The sequence below is a fragment of the Cryptomeria japonica genome, chromosome 9 (genome assembly GCF_030272615.1).
Source record: "Cryptomeria japonica chromosome 9, Sugi_1.0, whole genome shotgun sequence".
NCBI lineage: Eukaryota > Viridiplantae > Streptophyta > Pinopsida > Cupressales > Cupressaceae > Cryptomeria > Cryptomeria japonica.
In genome coordinates this window covers 502807531-502834238 of record NC_081413.1, presented here as the reverse complement: position 1 = coordinate 502834238, position 26708 = coordinate 502807531, and the positions used below count along the sequence as shown (strand labels likewise).

General features: G+C 36.6%; 1 protein-coding gene across 1 annotated transcript; it reads right to left on the bottom strand.

Moving 5' to 3' along the window:
* LOC131055114 (uncharacterized) lies at positions 1-26708 on the bottom strand. The gene is made up of 7 exons (XM_057989761.2): positions 26139-26708; positions 1934-1970; positions 1699-1840; positions 1341-1523; positions 896-997; positions 640-795; positions 1-472 (listed from the first exon to the last, which is right to left on the bottom strand). Exons 1-7 carry the CDS (start codon positions 26314-26316, stop codon positions 311-313), a joined length of 960 nt encoding a protein of 319 aa, XP_057845744.1. The 5' UTR covers positions 26317-26708; the 3' UTR covers positions 1-310.

Sequence of the window (26708 nt, the reverse complement as noted above, 5' to 3'; positions counted from 1 at the left end):
TGAGCCTCAAACAATTTCAATTTTTATAACAGAATTAATTCCCTCAAGGCCCCCGCATTCTATTCAAACATGAATTCTTCATGTTCTTGGAATTATGCTTGACAAGGGGATTACAAACTGTGGGAAGTGTAAAAATTTCTGAGTTATTCAATTGCAGAAGATGATAATCTATAAACATTTTTTTCACAGCAGGCAAAAGCTGGAAAACAGAAAATAAAAGATGGACCTAAATTACAATTCAGAAACTTGCAGGTTTTTATAGATCAGCAAAACTTGAATTGCTGGGTTAAGCTTCTCATATTGTCAACTCTCAAATAAGGGAATTGATATCACCAGTCTTGAACACAGATGAGATGCCCAATGGAATTCCTTCTTGAGGACTATTTGTATTGGGGTCCACAGGAGGCAGTGCACAAACCTCAGAAAATGTCCCACCATCAAAGGTATATGCGTAAGGCAAGGCAGTGAAGACCTGCACAGTGCAGGTTTATGCTTAAGTTTAGGTAAGAAAATGTATATCTTATACTAAAAATCAAAGTTGTCGGCTAAATTTCTGGCCAGAAAGAAATCAATCCCTAGGTAGCAGCAGAATCAACTATAAGAAGTGAAAATGATTATCTAATAATAGGAGAAACAAACCTGAAGTTGCAACATCTCCATTTCTGTAAGCCCAGCTAGATGAGCAATGATACAGCGTAAAACATTTCCATGTGCCACAACAAGCACATTCCGATGCTCCTCCAGCCTTGGGATCACCGTTGACTTGAAAAATCTAACAGTTCTTGATGCAGTATCCTGGGAGAAACAAATTTTAGTATATCCTGGCTATTGAAAAAGTATATACAAATTCTGTATATCACAAATCTTGGATGTATTTGCAGCCTAAGTAACCAACCTTCAGACTTTCTCCATGGGGAGGCCTTGTGTCATAGCTCCTCCTCCACATCTTCACAGTCTCTTCCCCAAACTCTTTGCTTGCAGCCTCCTTGCTCAAACCCTGCAGATAAAATTTGAAAATGTAATGTTGAGCTGAAACTTAATTCACATCCGGACAGCAAAAGGAATTCAAATGAAGGAAGACTTAGAGTTTGATGGGAAACATCTTCCTTCAGTTAGATCTTGGCTGCTCGGTAAAATTTTGAAAAGTGCTATGACTGGCAGAAGATGTTTAAATGAGATAAAAGACTAAACATGCATGCCATGGATGGGCAGTAGATGAATCTTTGACAATCAGAAAATATTAGGAAGTAATATCCTCACCCATTTCAACCTCATCTCAGAAACATAATAAAGAGTCATATACAGCTAAATGCTTGAAAAGTGAAGGATTAGAGCTAAACCTGGAGATCACCATAGCTACGTTCATTAAGAGCGGGATCTGCGTAAACTGGAACCATATGACAGGAAGCATGCTTTAAGGCCTTAGCAGCTGCATCCCGGAGCCTCAGCCTGTTGGCATCACCAGTCTTCCCTCTGCCATGAAAACCACCTCTTACTATAACTGGTACACGCTTGAATATATTCTGCCTCCAAAAATAAGAAAGAAAGGAACAGATCATCCAAATCCTCAATTACAGAGAAAAAGATACTTGTGCAGCATGACTCACAGTTCAAGTTTGTTTAACTATGGTGTGAACTGAGCCTTAAAGTCATGCATTTATGGCAAAAAAACTGAAAAGATATAGAAGTAGTTAAGACCTGTGTCATTGCAATGAGAGCTGTTTGTTTGGCTCGGACCAATCTGCTGGTGAAGATAATGTCAAAATCAATTTCACTGACAGCACGACCACAGGCTAGAGCATCCATGACTCCCTTTTCTGTAAGGGGTATATCCACATCTCTGAAATAAAGAGAATAAATAATGAACAATTAGCATATTTCAAATGGAGAAAAATGCATGCATATAATAACTTGATAGTGGAAAGCAACTAACCCTGTGAAAAGATTCAAGTGATTCCACATACTCTCCCCTACAGGATTAAAAACAAGTGTTTAGCTAGGCAGTAGAATATAAGCCTAGGATTTCAAAACGTATCCAAATCAATCACTGGAAATATATGTAAAAACTGATTTTTGTCTGAATATACAACAAAAAGAAAATAGTGCATATATATTCTGTGCACAATGCAACTTTCAAAACTCATGGAAATTTTCATGTTTATTTAGGGTATAGAGATATGAGAAACAAGTTGAACATTTCATATAGAGGATACAAGATTCTTGTAAGTATCAAAACAAGTGTGTCCTAAGTTCTAAGACTTAGTTCCAGACAGAGAAGATTGCCAAAGTTGAGGGTTTCTGCTAAGCAAAAAAGGAGAAACCTTATTAGTTTGGAATATTTTATGTTACGATTATTTCTACATTGTAAGGTTAGGCCAATATTGTGAAGATGTTCTAATATGATAGAAACAAATGATATATTAATGTTCCCTATGGACAAAAGCAGGTCAATGGGGCTTGAAAGTATATTCAGTTGCAATAGAAAAGTACTATAGTAAAACAAGGCATAGGAAATAGTATTAAGAAGTATACAGCAAAAAATATAGAAACAGGTCCAAACTGTATTAAAGAATTGAAAGCTTCAAAACGCATCTACACAGCCAACCACTGAGTAGGTATTTCAAACAAGGCTGGATCTCACTGTCTCTCGCATGAAATCCTCATTCACTGGAACAGTCTTTTTGTTGAACACTGAATCGTAGGTCTTCCAAAAGAGTGCCTTGATACTTCTTGTTGTAATGTATTTGAAATTCCAGAAAAACCTTTAGAAACTCTTCATTACCCTTCCTTGCCTCTGGCCAATAGCTAGCAAATTTTATTTCTAACCTGTTGACAATGGTGTGACCAATGCCTTTGAGCTCTTGGGACTTTTCCCTAGATATTTCAAGGGTAGTAGTAACCTGCAATGAAACTACATTGAATATAAAGCTTCCTCTTTCAGCCTTGAAACCATTCTTCATTCCTATACTTCCACAACAGCCAAAGAATTTCATCTAACAAAACAAGCCAGAACCACTGATTTAGCCCTAGAAAGTTTAGCACCTGAAGATTTGCAAAAAATCTCTAATCTGCCCAATAGGTTATCAATTTCTTTTCGTTCAAAGATGTAAACATTGCAGTATCATCTGCGAGTTGTACATGGAGCAGACTACCTTAATTTGGCAAATCAGTACATTGAATCCTAGGTCCCAAACTTGGGCTCCTAATAAAATAATGTATGGCATCAGAAGCTATAACAAAAGAGCAGAAACCAAGGGGCACCCCTGCCTGATGGACCTCTGAAAGGTGAAACGTTCAGATAGAATACCATTTACATCAACTTGGGCCACTACATCTTGGATGAGGGTTTTAACTATCTGACAAAACATAGGAGGAAATCCAAAAGCATCAAGGGTCGTGAGTACAAAGGACCACTCCACTCTATCATAGGCTTTATCAAAGTCTAACACAAACATACCTACTTCTTGATTAGAGTTTCTAGCCAACAACATTTCTTCCTAACTGGTAATTAAGTTTTCGAGTATGTATATTCCCTTAATGAATCCATTTTGGATAATTACTAATGAATGTGAGGAGGATATCAGTCAACCTCAGAGCTAGGACCTTGGCTAGAATTTTATATGAAACACTAAGAAGTGTGATAGGCCTCCAGTTTTTAATTAAGGATTTGTCAGCTTCTTTTGGCAGAAGTTTTAAAATGCCCCTGTTGATGTTGCTACCAAGTGATCCATTCTCAATACCCTCAATATAAAGTTGCAGACGATCCTCGCTAATCCATTCATAGTTCTTGTAGAATTCTGCAGGCAAACCATTTACACCAAGCGATTTCTCAATTTTTAAGGTCAAATAGCTTGGATAGTTTTCTCTTTGAAAATACTCTTATTAAGGTTTTCAGCATCTTCTCTTGTGAGTTTCCTTGGAATGACCCTTCTACAACAATTTCTAGCTTCTACCCACTCATGGCAATTCCCCTAGGAGGAGAAGAGGCCCTTATAGAACAGGAAAAACAGTTTCATGATGTCCTCTGGATCTTTAAACAGCTCAACATCATTCCAAATCCCATCAATTTTCTCCTTGACATTCCTCTATTTAATATAATTAAAGAAAAAACTAGAATCTTTGTCACCACAATTGATCCAGTTCACTCTGGATTTAATTCTTAAGCCTTGAGCTTTCTTGGACTGCAGTATACCCTAAGGCTATGTTTGGTAGAACCACGTCATCATTTAATAACTCATTATCAGGTTCATCATGAAGGGATTTTTCAAGTGAACACGATCTGATCTGCAAATCTAACTCTTTTTTCCTCCCATCCAAAGCCCTCTTCTTTCCAACGGTTTGAAAAATAGTAGTCCCTAACATTCTTTTTCCACCTCTCAACAGCAGAACAATCTTTTATGATAATTTTATTCAATTCCCTAAGTGTAAATAGCATCATTGCAGTCTTCCACATTCAGCAGAGAAGCATTTAACATAAAAAGATTATATTTCTTGACTCCCAATTGCTTGTCCTTAATGTTCAAGATTTTCACCACAATATGATGGTGATCAAGAAGGGGTGTGTGGCAGGACTTTTACTCTACTTCCTTCATCCACTAGGTCAAATGTAAATAGATCTCTATTAGCATAAAACCTATCAAGCCTACAATAGATCCCTTTAGGACCCTTTTGATAATCGCACCCTGTAAACCATATTCACTTACTGTCCTTTTTAAGACCCTCCAAAGGATCAAAAAGGTTAAATTGGTTTTTCATCTTGTACCAAAAGAACTTTTCATTGCCCTTCCACCCCAAATGTAATCCACCTACCTTGTCCTCATTACCCTTCTACCATATTGAAGTCTCCACCAATTTTCCAAGGGACATTAGGCAAAGTGCACATCCATTTCCATAGTTCTATCCCATCATGATAGTGATTAGGGGCATAAATTGAGCAAATTTCTATGTCCTCCTCCTCAACCACCAGGGTGATCCATTGGCTCTGTTACATGAGGAAGAACCAAAATTCCTAACAGAATGAGACCATCTGTTGTTTAGCAACAATGTAGTACCTCCTCTGCCTTTATCATGATTGGTATGTAAGTGTATTGAATCTTTCCATATAAGATTCAAGCTAGTATCAAGAGTTTTCAAGCTAGTATCAAGAGTGAAGCCAACCTTCAATTATTGAAGAAGAACATCAATCTTCCCAAACTGCTTAATCATTATTTTGATGATAAACTCCCTATCAGGGGACTCTAGGCCTCTGATGCTCTAGCTAATGCAGTTCAAGTTCATTTTCAGTTAGAATGGGTGGTCCTTCTTTGGTATTCCTAAACTTGTCAAAACAAATGGGAATTTTATCATCTTTGCCTTTCTATATGTTTTTTGGTTCACTATCACCTCTATTGAGATGTTTCCTCTTTTTCTTTTCCTCTTTCTTTTCAATAGAGGAAATAGTTTTGTCAATCTCTTTCATCATTTCATCTTCACTAGATAATGGAGAGTTATCTAGGGTGGAGTTTACCAACCCTACTATGCAATTCTTATTAACTAAAGAGTCTGAGACCCCTTCTGATTCAACTTGTTCTATTAAATCCTACAAAATTTTCTTTCTGGCCTCATTGATTCTGGATTTTATCTCGTCCAATACTAGTTCCTGGGCATTTTTTTGCTGTCCAATGCTGGAATTGGGCAAATTGTTGGAACAGGCTTGAGTATCATTGGATTTGCTTGTATGGAGCAGAAGAATTTGTATTTTTTTTCCACTAAAGTTTCTTTCTCTTCACTGACTAAGAGAAAACCATCTGTATCAAGGCACAATATGAGCCTTAACAGAAATGTCCATATAGCTCTTAGGGTTCAAAGTAGGATTCTTCAAGGGCCTTAGCTTAAATCTAGGGCATTTTTTCTTTTGGTAACCTTTTTTGCAAAGAAAGCATGAGTTTAGACCATCTAATAGATCAGTCGATCTTACTAGGTCAATACAAATTGCTCTGGAATGTCAATTCTAGGGGAGAGCGCAACCAAGAGCTCAGCATCCATATGAGGCAGGGTGCTTCTAGTCTCTTCCACCTGGAGCACATTGTCCATAGGGGAAAGAAGCTAGGGCAAAAAGGCCCATAAATGTGCAGGCACAGCTTTCACCCATATCCATCTAGGCACAAACACTGCTAAAATCTCTTCATTTACGACATCTAGAGACCACTTGACCACTCTAAATACATAGCTTCCCACATTCCGGAATTGTTTAGCTAGGGCAGGCTCTTGCATAGAGTGTGATTTAAAAATATAACAAAAAGCCCTCTTTGAATCATGCAAGAAACAAACACGAATTCCCAATTTTTTCTCCCAAACACCAGAAAGCCAATCATCTAAAAATCTCCTTGTAAGGAGTTTGCTATTATCCAAAGCAACAAAGAATATAGCAACATTCTAATTCTTTGTTCTTCCTTGCTTAAAGCATCACACATATCCTCATTAGGACTGACTACTATTGTGTTCAAACGGGAAGAGGGGAGCTTACCTTTGTCTCTAACTTCTCTATTACCTCTAAACTCTCCATCTTCCTTGACATTGAACTTTGTAGACTCTAGAACTTTATCCCTTTCTTCTCCCGAACATATCCCTGAATGACCTCCCTTCCATATTAATCCCTTCATTAGTTCTCTGTACCCAGGGGGGTGTCCCCGAGGTACTGTCTCCTGAAGGCATTAATTGTTTTGACCTGCCACCTAAATGAAGAGAATTAATTACCCATTCAAAAGGTTTTAAAAAGAACAAAAAATCACAGCGCCAACACAATAGCTAACAAAGGAATTGCAGATTCCTTCAAGGCTGACTAATGTGGTCAAAGAGAAATCGGCAGGCTAGAGAAAGCACAAATCAGGTCGGTAATGGCAGGTGACTCTTCACCTCCCCAAACCAGAGCACTCACTCCAACCCCTTGTCTGTAATGAGATTATTATGTGAATCCACATGGGAATGGCTATTGCTTATTTGGATTTTAATATGACTGATGTTTATGGATGTCATAATGTTTACAAGTGATTAGGTTATCATGCCTTATGATTTAATGTCAATTTATAGTGACTAATGTTGTGTGGAGGACCTAGACCAAGATTTCTCTTATAAGGGCCTTTCAATTGGTAAATTTATGTTCTAAGATGTATCACACAACTTAATTTTGATTGGAATTGTGTTTTTAGGGCAAAATTTAGGAATATCCCAATAAGGGACATTACAGCAAGAAAAAGTAGCGAGTTGGCCACAAAAGCAAGCTTCTTGTTTTCCAATGTTACAATTGCAATATAGGTTCCCAATGGCACAAATAGAAGTGACATGCAACAATTATTTTAACCATCCCTAATAAAAAGATATAAACTAAATCTAGATAAATCTATGCATGAGAAGAAAATACAACATTTTGGATCGCACTTTATGATCTATCAAGATAAACATATGCTAAGATTCAGAGGTCCTTTTATAAATAACTGAGCCAAAGTTCATTATAAGTTTATGTTACGTCAACTCAACCAAAGGTGAACATTAATTAGATTCAATTTAATTAAATTAAGTCAATATCAATTTGAAATTAACAAAATGAATGTGATATTGCACAGTATCCCATTATAAATTAGCCAGTGTACCACAATATTAAGTTTATTAATGATTAAATGTTCGTTCCAGAATCATTTATTAACTTGAAAACCATTGGTCACCGTGATTCCATGATTGACATTACTTTAGGCCATCATTTATGTTCAACTTGTTTCTATGCTTGAAGATTTTAACTGCTTCCCTCAACTTCCTCTTGTAAAAATGATCTTCCATGGCAATAATATCTAGCAATTCAATTCAAAATTTATGCTTACTACCGTCCAAATGCTCTATTAGAGCTGCATACTCAACCTTCGTCATATATCAGCTGTGCTTTTTGATCCTTGATTAAGTACATTTTTCTAAAGCTTAAGGATGAAGTCCAAGTTGTGGTGTAACCAAAATAGTGAGGCACTTGCAAAAGCATGAACAAACTTCAAATTTTCCCCACCATATTGTTGTGGTGTAACAATTATGGAAATTATTTTGTGGCCCAAGCTTACAAATCTTAAAATATGGTTGAAGCTTGCCCGATACAATGTTCAAGGAAACCCATCAACTCACTCAAAATTTACTAAGGGAACAAAATAGTCTAGCATATGAAATCTATGAAATTGAAGTTTTGAGATTTCCACAAGTAAAATGTTTTCATATTATATATTTGCAATGACCACTGCTTTATTGTCTTTTATTTAATCAACTGTGTTTGATCCTCTTTCATTTCAAAAATATAACCTGTGAAATGCAACAATGATCCTAAGTTTAGCTTTCCAATTCCCATTCTATTTAAAATTTAGGTTTCTTTCCCAAATCTTTTTTGGATCACAATCTGAATGTTTGTACAATTTTATCGAGCTTCTATTAATTTGGACGAATTTAAGCAGTAAATCAATAGGTTTTCATAGCAAACACCCAAGTTCAAATCCTCAAAAACACACTGGTGTAAATTGAGTAACATGATGCATTCAATTCTAGGTAAACATGATTGGGAGCACCTCATGAGTGCATTTTGAAAAAATAGATGTTCCAACCTGTGACCCATATTGGAAAATAATAAATTTATAGTGCTTTTGTCATAATAGGATTTTCCAGACATTGTGTTCTAGCTTCTTATAAATAATTATCTGTATAAAGAGTCATTAATTGTTATTTATTTTCACTATTCATCCTCACTGCAGATTACAAAGGGTGAAACAAAAGATTGTCTACAAATTTTTGGCATACAATTTTTTTTGGAACAGAGTTTTATTTTCAGTTATTATGAAATATAAAACATTAAATATTTTGACTTGGGACCCAGTTTAAATATTTGTCTTCCAGGTCGTTCCTCTTTGTATATCTCCTGTCATATCGAACACAATCTTTAACCTTCTTTCAAAAAAAAAACTTGGGCCCCAGTGTGAAAATAATTAATTCTATTTTAATTTAACTAGGGTTTCCCAAGCCTTGTTTGATTGTAGAGACTTATGATTCATCTATATAGGGAGCTCTTTGTTATGTGATATGATTTTTGGAGCTAAGTTGCATAATTTCAAGTCAGTTTACATTGACTCATGTTTCATGAATAGTGGTTAACAACTACATTAACAAATTAGCTAGATATAGCTGTTAGCGGCAATATTGTAAGCAAATAAAACTAGTTAATTAAGTTGTAAGTTGTAATTGTCTTGGTTAGTGGCAACCGAGGGATGGTAGTTGCGGTGCGACGGTTGGCGCTCGCACCCCTCGGTATCTTTATATACTTCTGAATGTAACTTGTGACACACAATTATGAATGGAATAGCATCTCTTATATTTTATCTGATATCTATGGCATTATTATTCTGCATTACGTGTTTTATCTGTGTACTTTAAGTTATTCACCCGAGAGGGGAAACAATAGCCCCGATTCTAGATATGTTTCTAGATATGCGTCGTACTAGAATCGGGTACCAATCAAAATCACCTATGCAATTGAGAAAGGTTCGGATTTTTTTAACTACTGATATTAACTCTAATCTAAGTCAAATCCAAGTCAGCATCAGCAGATTTTTTAATGTATTTTTTTAATTTGTGACAAACAAAACCCTTGTCCATAAATGAATTATTTTGCATTTGATGTGCTCGAAAATCGCAGGAAAATGCTTTCTCGTGATTTTCCTAGGACAGAATTTACCAAAAACTCATTTATCTTATAGTAACATGTATTGCCAATTTATTTATATACCATGCTAAGTTAAAATTCTCATTTATTTAGGGTAAACTCATGAATATTTGTATACCTACGATAGATATTTTATAGTAATGTGTAATGCCGATTCTAGCATCTCTACTCGTGCTGTAAATTACATTTTTAATATTCTAATTTGATATGGTAATATTTATATACTGTTTTCTATACATATTCTATTTTTTATTTTTTTTATTTATATATTATTTTCTAATATTTACAAAGAAATAAAAGTCTGATATAGATTAATATACTATAGACTTACAAATCTAATAATTGTATGTTATTAAAGTTTAATCATAATGTGCATTTATTATTCTGAATCTATGGTTTTAAAATTAGATATTCAAATGGATTCACTTTCCAAATATTGTTACACTTTTTGAACAATGTAAATTATAAATTTTTCAATTTTTGAATATCTTTCATGACATTTAATTTTGGCAGCTTGATAACGAATTAGTATATTATATTTAAATTTGTACTATGTATGGTAGTTTTGTTTATACTAATTCACATATCACACATCAAGTATATCATATATTAGTATATTATATACTCCATACGTAGTACTCATTCGATATGTGAATTATTATAGTATAAACATAATATTTTTATATCTATAGTATATTATATTTTAAGTTTGTACTAATTCACAGATATACTCCATAGTGTCAAACCCTGCAAATTGAGTTTACAAAGAGGATTACAAGAGCTAAGAAACATTGCATGTTTAAAAAGATCTATTATAGGCATCACATGACTATAGTGGCACTTAAACATGCTTGTCAATCCTTGAATGCTGAAATGAAACAATAAATTCCTTCGCATTCCATGCCCTTACTAGCATAAGATGAATTTGCCACTTTTGCTAAGGAGCATGTATGCTTTCACCACTTTTGCCAAAGTCATTTGTGTTTTTGCCATAATTATGATGCTTTCACTATGGCCAATGACACTTCCATCGCCTATGAAATGCCAAACAGAGAAATTGAAATATACCTCATTTTGATGCCTATCTACCTATCCTTTATCTTCCCCTAGATGCTCTAGATCATAAGTCCACATTTCACAGTTAGGCAAATTTCTTAACCTTTGAAAGCAACAAAAACTTATCTCCATATGAAGAAAAGTCCATATCAGTGACTAATGTCGTATACAAACAATCACTTAATCATGAACATTTTTCATGAATCATACCTCCTCAATAGGGAAAATTTTGGTTCCCAAAAGCCCAAGGACTCGATAAGTGTGGGAACTGCTTCCAAAAACCATTTTGCTTTTCTTGGGAGTTGACTGTTCAGGCTAATCAACCAAATTTCACGAACCCCTCTATGAATTTGTCTTTCCTTCTCTTGGAGAGCCATGTCCTCCTCTAGTTTTTCTATTAATTTAGGAGAAAGATCCTCAACTAGATTAAATCTTCACATATAGTGGCAATCAAGACAAAAAGCATTCTTTCCTATTCGCTCCAAAGCGAGAAATAGACCATAACTCAAAGGTTTCAACTTCCTTGCTTTCCTTTGGAGTCTTTCTTTGCCCAAGTACAACCACACAAAGTCACCTACCTTGAACTTGTCTTCTATTGGAGTTCAAATTTGTGTTGCCCTTTTTCGCTCTAGTTCCCTTCTTTGTGTATGCCTATGCAGCATGATTACTTGTTGATAATTGATCTAAGATAGTCTATGAAGGTCATCATGTTGAAGTCTGCCCTGGCTGTGTGTTCCCCTCCCTTAGCAAATTCCCCAAAACTCAAAAATCCATAAATTGGCTAAGTATAAGATTTGTATCTGCCCTCCACCTTGTAGAACAGCTTAATGGGTATTCGTTTTTCAATTTTGGCAAAGTTTGGAGTTGAAAGGTGCAATTTATGGCTGGTCAAAGGTTTTCCTAGTTTCAGAACCTCTGTCGGTGCTGACAATAGTTCACGGAACCATCGAAACAGTCGACGGGCTCTTGGTTCCTTCCCTATCGCTGATTGCCAACTTCCTCTTCGTGCCTTGGCATATTTAGTCAACATACCAATCGGGAATTTTGCTTGTTGTAGAACCATCAGAACCACCGATTGCTCTTGTTCCCATTCTTGGTGAAATTGCCAGTGGAAGAAGATAAAAAGTGCTAAGTGTTTGTGTCGAAGGTTCTAGTGATTCTAGGAACTTGTTCCCGACCTCCCTTTCCACACCAGTGTTCCTAAAGGGGCTTGAATCGTTGAATTGGGCAAATTGTGTGGCGCGTGCAGTTTTTGAAAGGCTCCATCTGGTAGATCTACTTGTTGGGTGGCCTTGGTTTCTTTTTGGCAATTTTTTGGACAACATCTAAAAATTGATGCTTTGAAGTCTTTGATTATTCCAAGAACCACTAGAATCTCTAACTTGGTTCCTAGTTCCTATGTTTTGCCAATAACCCATTTTTGTGAAGTGGTGAAGTTTTATGTGGGCAAAGTTATGTGTGGGAGTTTCCCATGGTTCTTAGAACCATGGGAACCTTTGATGAGTTCCAAGTTGCCCTTCAATGCCGAGGAAGTAATTAGAGGTTTTGAAGTGTTGCGAATGGCAAGCTTTCAATATTTGGCTTGTCTTCATTCCACTCTTTGGTATGTGTTTTGGAGTTGCTTGAGGGTCAATGCCTAGCAACAATGTATCTTTGCAACGTAGGCAATTCTTGTTTCCTTTTGGCTTGATAGGTATGGTGTTTGAGCTCTAGTTCAAAGCCTAATATCCAATGGAGATTTTGCTTCCTAAGGTTTTTGTGATGGATGTGTTTTCTCCAATGCCCGATATCCAATAGAGATTTTGCTTGTTGGGGATTTTGTGATGGGTGTGTTTTCTCCGATGTCGGATATTCGATGGTAGGTAGTTGGCCCTACATCTGGTCCCTTAGCAGGTTTTTGATGCTTTCCTTTTTGTCTACTGGCTTGACATGAGGTTGAGGGAAAGCCCAATGGTTGATGCCCAATTGTTTTCCTCCTATCATGGTCTTGTGTTGGTTCATGCCTTTGTCTGGGGCTTAATTGGCAAGCAATAGATGTCAGGCCTACGACTCAACCCTCGACAACTCCTCTTGCCAGGGGTCCAAAGATTTTAATGCCTATTATTGCTTTTGGGCCCATTTTGGTGCAATTCGTGTTTTAAGTGTTTTTTGGTGTTCTAGGTACATTGACTCTTTCTTCCCAGCCCATTGTGCCTACTTGCATTTGTGAAGTCCACCTTTCCAACTACCCAAATTTATGGTGGATGGTCCAATCTAATTGCAGATTGGTTTCCTTTGATCTAGAGCATCCTTTTGGGAGCAATTTGTTCCTTGCCATGGATTTGAGCGGTGCTACAGTGTTTCTATTTAGGTTTTGGCACAACATGTTGTGCAAATGTTATCATTTTGAGGAGGTTGGTTCAGCAATGGTTCTCCACATGCCAAGGAAGTTACAAGGCAACCATTGCTGCCAATTTAGTTCATTTTGTCGGTTCAAGCTGCCGAAACCAAAGAAGATTAGTATTGCAAGAGGATTTTATTGTTGAATGCCTCTAAGGCATTGTGTATTCAAGAAGATTTCTTGGTTGCAGCCATGCAATTTCCCTTGCCACATTTGCTGGCATGAGTGTATGATTAGGGTAGATGAATGTAACAGCATTCTGAAAATGTTGCAAGTATTGTAGCAATCTCTCTCATTGTATACATGAATATATGTAGTTGTGTTGTGGATAACTAAGTATGTTTTGTTACAAAATCTCATTATTTTTGTCGTATGCATATACAAGGCTGCATGTTCTTTTATTCCAGTTTGTTCTTTCTCAATGTGTTGTGACTCTATTGCCCAATAGATAGGCACTAGTCTAAGATCATTCGCCAATCTCAAATCATTTAAAATCGAAACACAAACAAGCAGCGTAGGATTACCAGTAGTTTTCTGTACATGCATAAACTAATGATATAACTAAGGATCTTCCTAGAATGAGCTTCAAATGAATGTATTCTATGTGGGTTATGTGTGTGTTCCTATATCAGCTATACAAGGGTTATAGGCAACCACTTGTTCTTAGTTCAGTGACACTCTCTGGGAATAAGACATCAAGTTGAGTTTGGTTGCAGATGTTTATTGATTGTATGTTTTGGTGTGAGTTTAATATTTGCTAAAGAATACCCTTGGGAGCACCCTCTCGAGTTTAAGTTGAACTCAAAGCATAGGTCTACCCTTGGGAGCACCCTCTTGAGTTTAAGTTGAACTCAAAGCATAGGAGATCTAACTCACTCTCATAAAGCTGGCCTTCGACTCTCCATGGTCTATTGTGAGTTGATTTCACTTGCATGACAATAACTGAAGTCTTGTGGGTGAGATTTGATTCTAGGAAGTGGAGCACCGATTTTGGGACCCAACATGTTCAACATGATGTTGATCATGCCTCTTCTTGTGCTTGTCTTGACTCTCCTTCAATCTCTCACTCAATGGGCTTTCCAACCCTTTGTACCCCTGAGTTCCAAGCCTCTTCTCCATGTGACTGCACCACAACAACATTTAAAGAGCGAGGCAGTAAGTAAGAGAAATATGTCTCAAATGATGATAAATTTGTGGAACTATGTACAGCCCTATTATAGGAATGTTGAAAGTAAGCAATGCTCTCATCCCATGTTCTTGGATGTTTTTAATTAGAAACTTTGAGCAGTTGCGCCAAAGTCCTATTAACAACCTCAGTTTCTCAGCCATTTATAAATGGAAAGTGGTGGACCTTTTCAACAAGCTACCCATCTTTTCCCACAAGGCACACTAAAACTTCTCTACAAATCCTGAATCTCTATCTAATACAATGCTTTTAAGCAAACCCAAACATGTACAAAGAATAGCTCAGTTGGATCCTTAACTGAGAGTCTCTTCTTGCATAGACTAAGAAAGCACATATTGCTAAAACAATCAACCACTACAAAAAGATAATCATGTTCCTTCTTTGACATGGGCAACCCACCTACAAAGTCCACAGAAAAAACCTCCCATGGATGAGAAGGCACAAGTATTGGCTGATACAATCCCAACTTCTGGTTGCTTATTTTGCTTCCACTACACAACTTAAAACTCCTAACAAATTTTGAGACATCTGCTGGTGTAAATGGCCAAACACATATCGTTGAAGATTCAAAACACACATACTGTCTCCAAAATGTCCCCCACCTTGAAGGCATGAACCTTCCTCAAGAACCATAACCCCCTTTCTATAGGTACACACAACATCCCTGGTTTGAAAACCAGCTGAATATTTCAAATCAAAATCATTTTACGAGCAAAATTGTCAACTTTATCCTGTTTTGCTTGATGTATAGCTCTCCGAAGTCTTCATCATGCTTACAATCCTCCAAATACATTTCTTTGGCAAAGGGTTCCTGAACAAAAAGTGTGTATCTGCTGTCATCAATAGCAATCTAGACAACACGTCTGCTAGCTTGTTCATAGCACACCTTTTGTACCTTATGACTAAGCTAAATTGCTGCAAAAAGCTCATCCAATTCTAATATGTGCTTGCTAAGTTTGAACTGTGCATGCAAGTATTGGAGTGGTTCATGGTTTATATGAACAATGATCTCTTTCTGCAAGAAGTAGTCTTCCACTTCACCACTCGCACCAATGCAAAAAGCTCCTTGTCATAAGTGTAATATCCAAGGATTGAAACTTGAACCATGGAAAAACTTAGAATGATAACATACAGGCTAAACTATTGCAGAAGGACAGCACCATAGCATTATGACATGCATCCATCACCTCAAATGGTGGTTGCAAAATAGGCAACACTAATATGGGCGCATGGATTATCTTGTGTTTCAACTCTTTAAATGTTTTTGCTGCACTATACCCCATTCGAATGCTTTACCATGGCCCATTATAGGGTTCCTGAAGTATTTAGTTTCCCCAACAAAGCTCATGCTTCGGTTACACTTCCAGATATGGGCCACTTCACTATGACCTTCACCTTTGCTAAATTTATTTTAACCACTCTATCTCCTACATGTCCAAGCTGTACCAATGATTGTTGTGCAAACTCACTTCTTACCATTTGAGAGCGACTTCTTCTCCCTTAAACTTTCCTGCACTTTTGGTCTCATTAAAACTCTCTCACATAAGAAATAAGAACCTCCAATGTAAGAGATGGGAATTTCTTGCATCTAGATAGCTTGTACTTCTTGCTGATCTTCACCACTCACCTAAGACCTTTTGGCATTCTCGTCTCCCAAGAAAAAACACCATTTCTGGCATCACCCCTAATGCATGGGCCTCCTATGCTAGTTCCCTCCATGATGTTCCTGGCCATCCTATTGTCTAACCTCACTCCTCTGCCATCATCCTCTATCTTCTCCACTTCTTCTATCAAGAGAGTTATTTTGAAGCCTTGCACTAGCAAGCAGCTGATTGTGAAAGTCTCCAAGCTGAAATCATAAAATATGGTGTGGATTCCCTTGCCTTTCCCATTGCCACACTCTTTAATGAGGTGATGTGTTCAATTTTTCCACAATCATGAGCCCAACACATCATTTACCCTATTCATAAGTCCAAGGATGTATCCATCCCTAGCAACTACATGACCATTATGATTAGGTATGTCAAACTTTATTGTGTTGGGCGAGCAAATGTCAAGGTAATTGGAATGGAATAATATCAAAGCTATGGGGCAGGCAGCATTCAAGAAGTGCCAGACTATTGACCACATCTTACACTTTGAGATATTATTGAGGACGCTCATCACATGGCTCCTAAAAACTTTTTTTCATCTGTTGACTTCAAAAAGATTTTTGAATCAATTTTGAGACACCTACTTTTCCAAAAGTTGAGAGATATCAGCATCCCAAACTCTCTATTATTACTATCATTTGCAGGCTTTATGAGACAGTTTTTGTGATTCTCATAGTATTTGACTTTGTGAAGAGTACCACAACGGTCAAGCAAGCGCATCGTCTTTCATCGACCCTATTCAGCATTTACATTGATGAGCTAGAGGAATTTATACAATAGCATAACCATTTACATGATAGTTGTATTCTACATGAGGTTGTTATAGCTATCCTTTTGTTTGCCAGCAATGTTGCCCTTCTCCCATACTCTAGTGAGGGGAAATACTACATCTTGATGCCCTTGCTCATTTCTATGAACTTCAATAGGTCGAAGTCAACCTTAGTAAAATTAAGGTCATGATTTGCAATATCTCCAAGCTCTCTCTCTCTCTAGATTATAGTTTTTCTACAAAAGGGAATTTATAGACTTCTAGTGAGCACACCAACCTACAAATACTTGGGGATCCAATTTTCTAGTCCATCCTTTAGTAAGTCTGCCTCTCACTCATGCCTTTACAAGGTGTATGCCTTTCTATCTTGTAAAGTCAATGTTTTTAGATCCACTTCCAAGACATCCCCTCCAAGTTGTGCCCTTTTGATACAATCATCAAGCTTACATTTTTATATGGTTTTTAAGAACTTGACTTGGGAGGCATTGGATGGACTTGTATTAAGCAAAATCTAGACTCTCGTGCTATGGTCCATGATCCATTGCAAACAGAGAATTCCTCAATGCATCATCCAAGCTAGATTTGTTGTGTGGCTATTATGCCTTGAGGTTGTCTTCAAGCTTACTTTCTACATCCACGAACTTTGATCTATAGAGGCATCTACTTCTAGGTGTAAGAGATATCCATTTTATACACCTTGCTCCTTTGAGAAGATGGCTTCATTTGTCCCCACTACTTCCCTAGCCCCTACTAGATGTTGATGTTGTTGTTACTTAGAGACCAAGTAGCTTCTCCTTTCTATTGCCATCTCCTTGGATGGCCCCCAACTCCTTCCCATGAAGGATTTCATCACTAGAACTACTGAAGAGGACATCTATCAATGATATATTCAAATCACCTAGGTCTCCCCTCTTGAGCTGCTCAACCCCAAGCTAACTTTCCATGTTGAGTATTTCTTATAGATGGTGGATGGCTTTATTCATTGCCCTCATATCTCAAGTGTCACTAGTCCTGCGTCTTGAGGTTTCCCCTTGGCTAATTTGGAGTGTGCTTTCACCAATTACGAGTTGAAACCGATTATCAAAACTCTGTCAAGACCAAATCTATCTTCTTTGCTTCCTCCAAGACGTGGAGTCCAAAGACACTTCATTTTCATATGCCCATTTACTATGAGATTCAATGAAGATTTTACTACCTCTACAAAAACTTACGCAACAATCTATCTACTTTCTTTGGATGTTCAAACCAATAGTACCTAGGTTTCTTTTTGTGAGGTCATCAATCATCACCTTCCTACGCAAATCCCTATAGGAAGAAGTCTAAAAGTTGTAGACCTCCCATGCTTATCATGTCTTTTTTTTCAACCCATCCAAGGAACAAGCAACATATAACAGCCTTTGGGTAACAAAACAAACTTCACATATCAAAGCTGACAAATTAGTTAGTCAAAACTTCTCTCAACACAACATTACTAGTACGCCGACTCCCTAGCCTACTCTCCTTCGACATCATGGCTTTACTCATTTCTCTTGGCATGACCCAACCCCATTGTAGCAATATGGATCTACTAATTACCAATCTCCCCTGACCACAAGAGAAAACTCATTATAAGCTTCTCTTCTACCACAAGAGCTACACATGAATTGGATATTAAGTGAGCTTCAAAAGGAAGAGCTTTGATTCCTCCTATACTATCCCAGCACAGCCTCTCAACGATGAATGCTCCCTAATGAACATTAAATCTCTCAATGATTAATTGGACTTTTCCTTGTTTCATGTATAGCTTCAGCTCATTGACTGTAGTTTAAGAAATATTAAGTTTGTTGTTGAACAAGTGTCAAATTGGGCTTCTATCTACTATCCCTTGAGCTGAAGCTATACATGAAACAACTTGGCCATTTTTTTCTCCTCTTGAGCATCGTTACTACCCACACATGCGCTTTTCCTCATAGTGGCATTATAAAAACAATCATCAAAAACAGATGTGCAGTCAATTTCCTTCACTTTCTTGCTACTACTAGCACCCTTATTCTTCTTGTACTTCTTGAAAGAGTGCAGTTCCAGATGTAGCTTCCAACAAAACCCTTCATTATATCCTTCTTTGTCACAATGTTTGCCAAAAAATTCTCTTTGTTGTCGTTGTATTTGGTTTTCATGGTAGTGTTCGCATTTTTATTACCCTATGCTTGAGTCTCCGCCTTGCTAGTCATCATTCTTCCCTTGATATTTTGCTTGACAGAGGAGTACTTCGTGTCTACTTCAATGTAGTGGACTTATGCACAAGTCTCATCCATGTTTTGAAATTTTTCCATCAAAACATCCCTTCTTAGATGTTGAAACGGTCCACTCACATATTTCATTGGCACTTCTCTATTTATCACATCTTTGCCAAGCTGAGCCACCTTCTTCTGGAACTCAAAGGTGTATACTTGCACACTTTGACCTTGTTTTTATGAGAGAATTGTCATTGGATGGACCTCTCCCTTTTATAACAAATGGAATAGAATTGCCTCTTCAACAAATCTCCAAACTCCTCCAATTTGGAGATCGGTGAGTCTCCTTTCATTTGCAAAGAGGTAGAATTAGCATTACAAAGTGAGTGCATGAGTGAAGAGCTTCAAATGAGGAAAAGAGATTGACTTTTGTGCATTCAACACGTGCAAGCTGAAATAGACTTCCCTTTGATCTCCTTAATGGTCTAATTTCTCTACATTAACCTCTCCATCACCTCAGCCTTGATAGGATTGAATCTATCTTCACATCAGCCTTGATAGGAACAATGCTACAATGCTTCCACTTGTATATGACTCTCCACGTTCATATTCAAACCTCTTGGGCTCCTGCTCACATTCCAGCTCTCTTTCAATACTCAACTTTTCAGTAACGGTATGTAGAACACTTTCAAATATTACAATCTTGCCGAAAAACCTGGAAATGAATGCAACATCCTCTTCCAACTTCCTAAATCACTCCTCTCCATCATCCATATCTCTCTTTCCCTGTCTGGCCTTTCTTCTTTGAGCTCTCACCCACTATCTAGTACCAATCTCAGATTTAAATGCACTTAGTACACCACTCCCACTTGTAACAGGCATAACATGTGAACTTCACTAACTAATATCAAGTAATTTTGACCTACTTTGATACCAACTTGCTCTGTGAACAGAGAGGATAGTCCTCACATCGGTCATCAACTAAGGATTCCTCCTAAAAGCTCTTCAAATAAACCTCTAAAATCATGTATTGTAGCATCATTTGCACTAAATTAACATCAGAAAAACATGAAACAGCAAAAGGAAACATACGCAAACACACACAGACCGAGAACACCAGTATTAACCTGAAAAAAACTCCCCAAGCCACTATGATGCTCCTCAAGCCACTATGATTACAGTCTAGTACATCATGATTCAGTCTAGTACATCGTGATTCAGTCTAGTACACTATGATTTCTAATTACAGTAAGAGTGAGCAAGATGCTCCCCAAGCCACTATGATTCAGTCTAGTACATCGTACTAAATAGACATCACATCTACACAAGCCATCAACATATTTACATGGCTTACAGATCGTACAATGGTGCCTTCTTCCGCTAAAACCTTGTTCCACAGTGTCAAACCTACAGATTAGACTTACAAGAAGATACATGAGCTAAAAAAAATTGCACATGTTGAACAAGCGTCTATTATAGTTTTCCATTATAATGGCACTCCAACACACTTCCCAATGCTTGGAAGCTGAAATGAATTAAAAAAATCCTTCACATTCCATGACCTATCTAGCATATGACAAATTTGCCATTTCTGCCAGGGTATGTTGGTGTTTCTGCCTCTTTTGTCACAGGGCATTTGTGTCTTTGTTGTAGGTATGGCACTTTCACTGCAAGTGATAAAGCTTTTGCTGCATATGGATGCCTGCACAATCTTTTGTCTTCCTCACGATGCTCTGGATCATCCTAAGTCCACATTTGACTTAAATGTGAGCTCCTTAACCTTTGAAATCTACAAATGTCAAAAACCAATCTCCATGTAAGTACTAAAACACTTCTCTCCAACTGATGTTGTCTATAATTGATCACTTGATTGTGAAATTGACCAACTTACAAAATGTGATGTCCCCAAACTGAACCTCATCAAGTATTGTTGACATTGAGAAAGCTCCTTGTATTGTCTTTATAGATGAAGTGGATGACTACATTAATCTAGATTGAGATTATATTAATATGAAAGACATGTTTGAGAGCAGTGATTCTACCAATAAAGGATTAATATATTACACAGTAATTACATCAATTATATTATAACAAAGACTATATTGAAGACATATAAAATGTCAAGGATATTAAATTCCTTTTGATCAGTGATTATGGAAATGGAAGGCTATTGACGATGTTGGTTATCTTCACCTAACTTAGTCAACTTGACTCCTATCTTGAACACATGGACAGCGGGTTGGAGAAGGATTGGCTGCCATTTCATGCTTCTCGTGCACAATGGACAAATCATGAGGAAATATTAGTATATCTCACCTGGGCCAACAAACATTGTGATGATGGACTGAACATATCATGAATTAGCATGGACTATTCAAACACGGTGGAAAGTGGTTCGGAGGGCCAGATACTTCTGCGATATAGGGAACATCAACCTTGAAGCAAACATGATCAGCGTTATGATCATTAGAGACAAGCAATTGTACAATAAGCAACAGCGATCAGGACTAATAGGAAACTGAAGTTAAAAATTACAAGAAATTAATATTATCAAAGAAATTGTTATACGCTTACTAAGAAATATAACATAAAGATGAATGTGATGATTCAAAATAAGCGATCAAGATAAATATAAAGAACTGCTATTTATGAAGGTAAAGGAATATATACCAAGAATCGATGAAGGTGACTCAGCAGTCAAAACCATAACCTTTGACTTATTAATTCATGGCAAGTAGAATGATCGCCAATCTTAATGCCCAATACAATATTTAATAAACATTTAGGTACCGATTAAGATAATCGAGTCAGCAAGGGATTAATTGAGTTACTTGCATAATTAAGTCAATAAATGCAATCTATTTGGAAGCATCGCTTCTCTTGGAGAGGGCATGTCTTTTAGGGAGAACCATATATATGAACATGAACATGCCGACTGGAAGAAATATAAAGGGATAATATTCAGACATCTATGGAAAAGCAAGTAATCGGAAGAAAGCAATCACTACAGGTAGCAAAGTAGTGGCCAGCAATATTGCTCAGCAATAAAAGGAGATAAAAGTCAAAATAAAGCAATGGCATCGGCATTAATAAGAGCAGCGATTATATTAACCTAGCAGTGATAAAGGCTTATGGTATGGACGGCAAAAAAGAAAGAAATTAATTAAGCTTATGCTTTGTTGATAAGACAAACAACTATATTAATAATAGTGGTGACTTGTTAACAAGCAGTGGTGATGACAAAGACAGGCGGGATTTAAGTTAGTATAATGAATTAAGGAAAAGGACCATATTCATAATGATACGTTTGTTAAACATTAGACAAACCATTCACCGTTAAGAATGAGATAGGATTTGTTTTAAAAGTTTATTTGTAAGGATGCTGTGTATTAAGGGGATTATTTGCAGATCTATAAATAATTTGGAGAAGACATATGAGGTATATGTAAGTAGTCTCTTCAAGGATTGAACAAGCTAATACAACAATTCTTGAAGAGTAGATGTGTGTAGAAGAAATACAGATATGTAAGTTAAGTATGTTGAATAAGGAATAAAATCATCATATACCAGCATTAAATTGGTTTGAAGAAGAATGTATAAGAAATAGAAGTGAATTATATATATAAAGAATATTTTGCATTCAAGGAAATATTTAAAATGAAGAAGTCATAAAAGGTAGATTTGAGTAAAAAAATGTATATGGGTGAAAGAAGATCTTGAGCAAAAATCAAAGGGAGTATGTGATCAGAATTAAAGAGGAAGTATGAGCAGACTTTGGAAATATTTACAGAAGGATTATAAAGAAGAATGTTGGAGTATAGCAGAATTCATCAATACATAGTCCCATTGCCAAATTAGAGAAGGCCATCAAGATAAGTTCTATTTTCAGAACTAGTCTTAGAACTTTAAATGAAATGTCTTCAGATTTAATGAAATTATATAATTACAATTCTCATTTTGATTCGGAATTGTTGTCTCAGGACTAAATTAGGTAAACCTCCAAACGGGACATTACACAAAAAGCAGGGCAAAAACTGGTTGCAGTATCATGTCAAATGTGCAAGATAGATATAGGAGGAACAAAGTATTCATCTTCCATGTCACATCCAATGATGGCACAATCTTTCTAAATATAAGGATGCAGCAAATATCGTGAAATCAATGTGTATACTATTTGAACTATTTGATAAAGTGATCATTGAGGTAAGGTCACAAAATGGAGTCCAATTGATTATGGACAATGTTGTTGCTAGTGTTACTGTTAGGAGAATTCTTCTGGAGAGGTATCCCACCATGTTTTGCAGTCCATGTCCATCACACTATCTTGGTCTAATCCTAGAAGACATTGGCAAACTTGAATAAATTTAAGCACATATTGGAGAGGGACCACATAATTACCAAAGTTATATACAATCGCACAAGAGTGTTGAGCATGATGTGCAGCTTCACAGAGGGCAAGGAACTTGTTCAACTAAGAGTGACAAGATTTTCCACCCAATTCCTTGCATTTCAAACCCTTTGTTAGTAAACGTAAAACAAATGTTTGTTTCAAATCAATGTGTTGAGTTTTGCAATGTCAGCCATATGAGTGGTAGAACCATGGCGAACTACTTTTTTTGAAGTGTTTTTGGACAAAGACATTCCAAATTGTCAAGTTTTCAAAGACTCCAGTCAAAGTTTAGGGACTAGTTGATGGGTATAAATGCCTTGTGGGCTATTTGTATGAGGCCATGGACAGGGACAAGAAGCCTATCAAGAGCACGATGGAGAATTAAAACAACAGTTATGTGCTGTTATAGGAAGTCATTAATCACAGATGGAATTGATAGATGCATTCCTCCCTCCACATCATTGGGTACTATCTAAATCCGTCATTGTTCCATTGTGCCTCATTCCGAGACAATGAAAGGTCATAAAGGGCCTCTTCAAATGCATGGAGGAAATGTTCCCTAGTTCAAACAATTTACATGCTGCTATGGCAGAGTTGCCCATATATAAGTAATCCAAGGGTTTTTCCTCTAATGTTTCTATCATATAAGACAAGGCTACCTTCAAACTAGGTAATTGCAAATACTTTTGATGATTTCTCTTGACTAAATCATACATTATATTATCTTGATAAAATTTGTGTTTTTTCAGTGTAGTGGTGGGATTTGTTTGGCAAGGAAGCCAAAGATCTTCCTTAGCTGACAATCCGTATTTTCAGATAGCCATGCAGTTTGTTCACTCTTGAGCATACTTGGAGTGTGTTTGAACACACACATTCTAAGAAACAGTCATTTGACTCAATAGTGTATGAACGATTTGGTGTTTTCTCACCACAACCTCTACCTTAAGCTGAAGAAAATTCAAAGTTAAAAGAAAAACATGCAATTGTAATTCAAAGTTCTAATTAGTGTTTTGTTTCATTTTCCAAAGCTAATTTATATTTTCTAAAACTTATTTCATCTACTTCAGTAACTTATACATTCAATTTGAAAATATCAAATATTGACAATAAAGACCAGCCAAACCTTGATGAAATTGAGCTAGATTTTGAATGGAACACAAATGATGAGGATCCACTTTTTTTATGAGGACGAGATTTTTATCTTAGGGGACATCGAGAATGCTGCTAACGAAATTGATCAAATTAGGAAAGGCATGGACCCTTGAGTTTCATCATCACAATCTGCCCCCTAGTATGGTGTGTACTTTGTAGCAAGATGTTATTGGCTCCCTCCAGTTTTTGTTACTTTGTACTTCGTAGGTTGGCTTTGTATAGAGTAGATTGTAATTGATTCAGGCTCTCAAAGACAAACTATGTAGTAATGTATTATGCTGTGTGCAAAGTAGTCACTTATCTGAAAATTAATGAAACCCATATTCCAAAATTCGTGCTGTAAACTCTCATTTATGTTCACTCTATCTATCTCTATGCAATTAAATTGCATCTAAATGTAAAAAGCGGCTGTAATTTTTTTCTCTTTTTTTCCAAGTTATTCTACATGTTTTTGAATTCCAATTGAATGATTACTTGAAAAATCTTATCTTTTGGTTTGCCAGTTTATTGCCTAGAAAGATTTTGCTACTATGGATTGTTACACGCTGCAGCTGTGGTTAAAAAGGGATATTTTGCCTTAATGGTGATCATAAAAGTATAACCCAAAACTTTGTTAGATAAAATATAATAGGCACAGAATTTAATCAAAGAAAATTATTACACAAAAAATGGTAATTCATTAAAACAAAACATAAGGAGATCCAAACCGGTGATCATTTCACATATTCATCTTGATGACAGATGGCGGTCTACTTTTAAACAGATACATCCAAAAATATTTGTGTGTATCATAGACTGCAGAAACCTCAAATCTCCTGACTAAAAAATTTCCTTGAAATTAAGAGACAAGAATATTAAACAAAAGCGGTATTTGGCATTTGCCAATACTTGTTACTAAAGAATATCTAAATTAAATTAAAAAAAAAAATCTCTCTTTGTAGTTTTTCAGAAAACCTATGGGGGCTTGAGGTGTATAAGTAGCAATCTCTATCCATATTGGGGAAGGTCCTCAATTTGATCCCCATGGTGACCTCCTTCTACACAGATTGTTCGAAACATAAGTAAGCACTCAGTTACAGTGCAGAGAAAGCACTCGGATACACTCTTAACCGGCGGAAGAAGTGAAAGGATTGTAATGCTACTCTATAACAGTAAGTTTAACTCCCTCCTCTTCACCAATATCAAAAAATTCTGGAGAGCTTTCTCTACGCATTATGGATCGCAGAAGCCTGAAGTCTCAAATACAATAAATGAATTTTGCAATCCTTTCTAAGTAATTTTTCCGGAAGCCCTTTTATAAAAATTATTGATTGGAAATGTTTTTTAAGTCTTAAATCCAAAAATCGAAAATTATCTCTACTTAATTTTCTCAGAAACCTTTCTCTAAAAATTTTGGAAAATAGAAACTTAAATTCTCAAATAAAATAAACTAATAATAATTGCATGCAACTTTTCCAGAAACAATAAATTAATGAAATTTTAAAAAATTCAAATTATGCACTTTTCCAAAATCCCTCGAATTTCCATACATATGCTTGTTTTCCTATGACTCGTCAAATTGGGATTTGATTTTTGAAGTTCTAAAATAAAAATCAGCTTCCATTAAGTAACAAGCATACCGTGGCGCAGGAGAACAAGGTGGTTTTTTGTGTTCTGCGCAGATATTTTGGAAGTAGAGGTCCCGTGTTCGATTCTGGTGGAGGCCAATGTCAAATGTACAGACCTCTTTGCTGATTGCTTTAACTTAGAGGGAGGACTGAAAAACCATTTTGGCAAAAATGAGGAAGATAATTCCATAGTCGTTAGAAAAAGTTTTTAGGGACTCAGAATGAATCGCTGAATATTGCTGCAATCAGATGTCTTTTCAAAACAAACTTATGGTTTGGAATTTCCTTTTCCCCGTTATCTACGGGTAAAACAATTTGACATGTTATATTAGGTCTTGTTTTGAAAAGCGGGTGCCCTTGATATCGAAAGCGACTTTTTTAGAAGGTGAAATCTTCGAGGCAGGATTTCTGTTTTCCTTTGGGGATTGACACCATTATTCCGAACAGGTTAGAAGTATGGATAATTCCCCTTGGTTTTGTAGCTTTCGCAATGAGGTCGAAAGATTCTAACTGTGTCGTGAATCGGTTGAGATTAATCAATGGCGGCTTTCAGGAGGAGGTCAACTTATCCATCGAAAACCT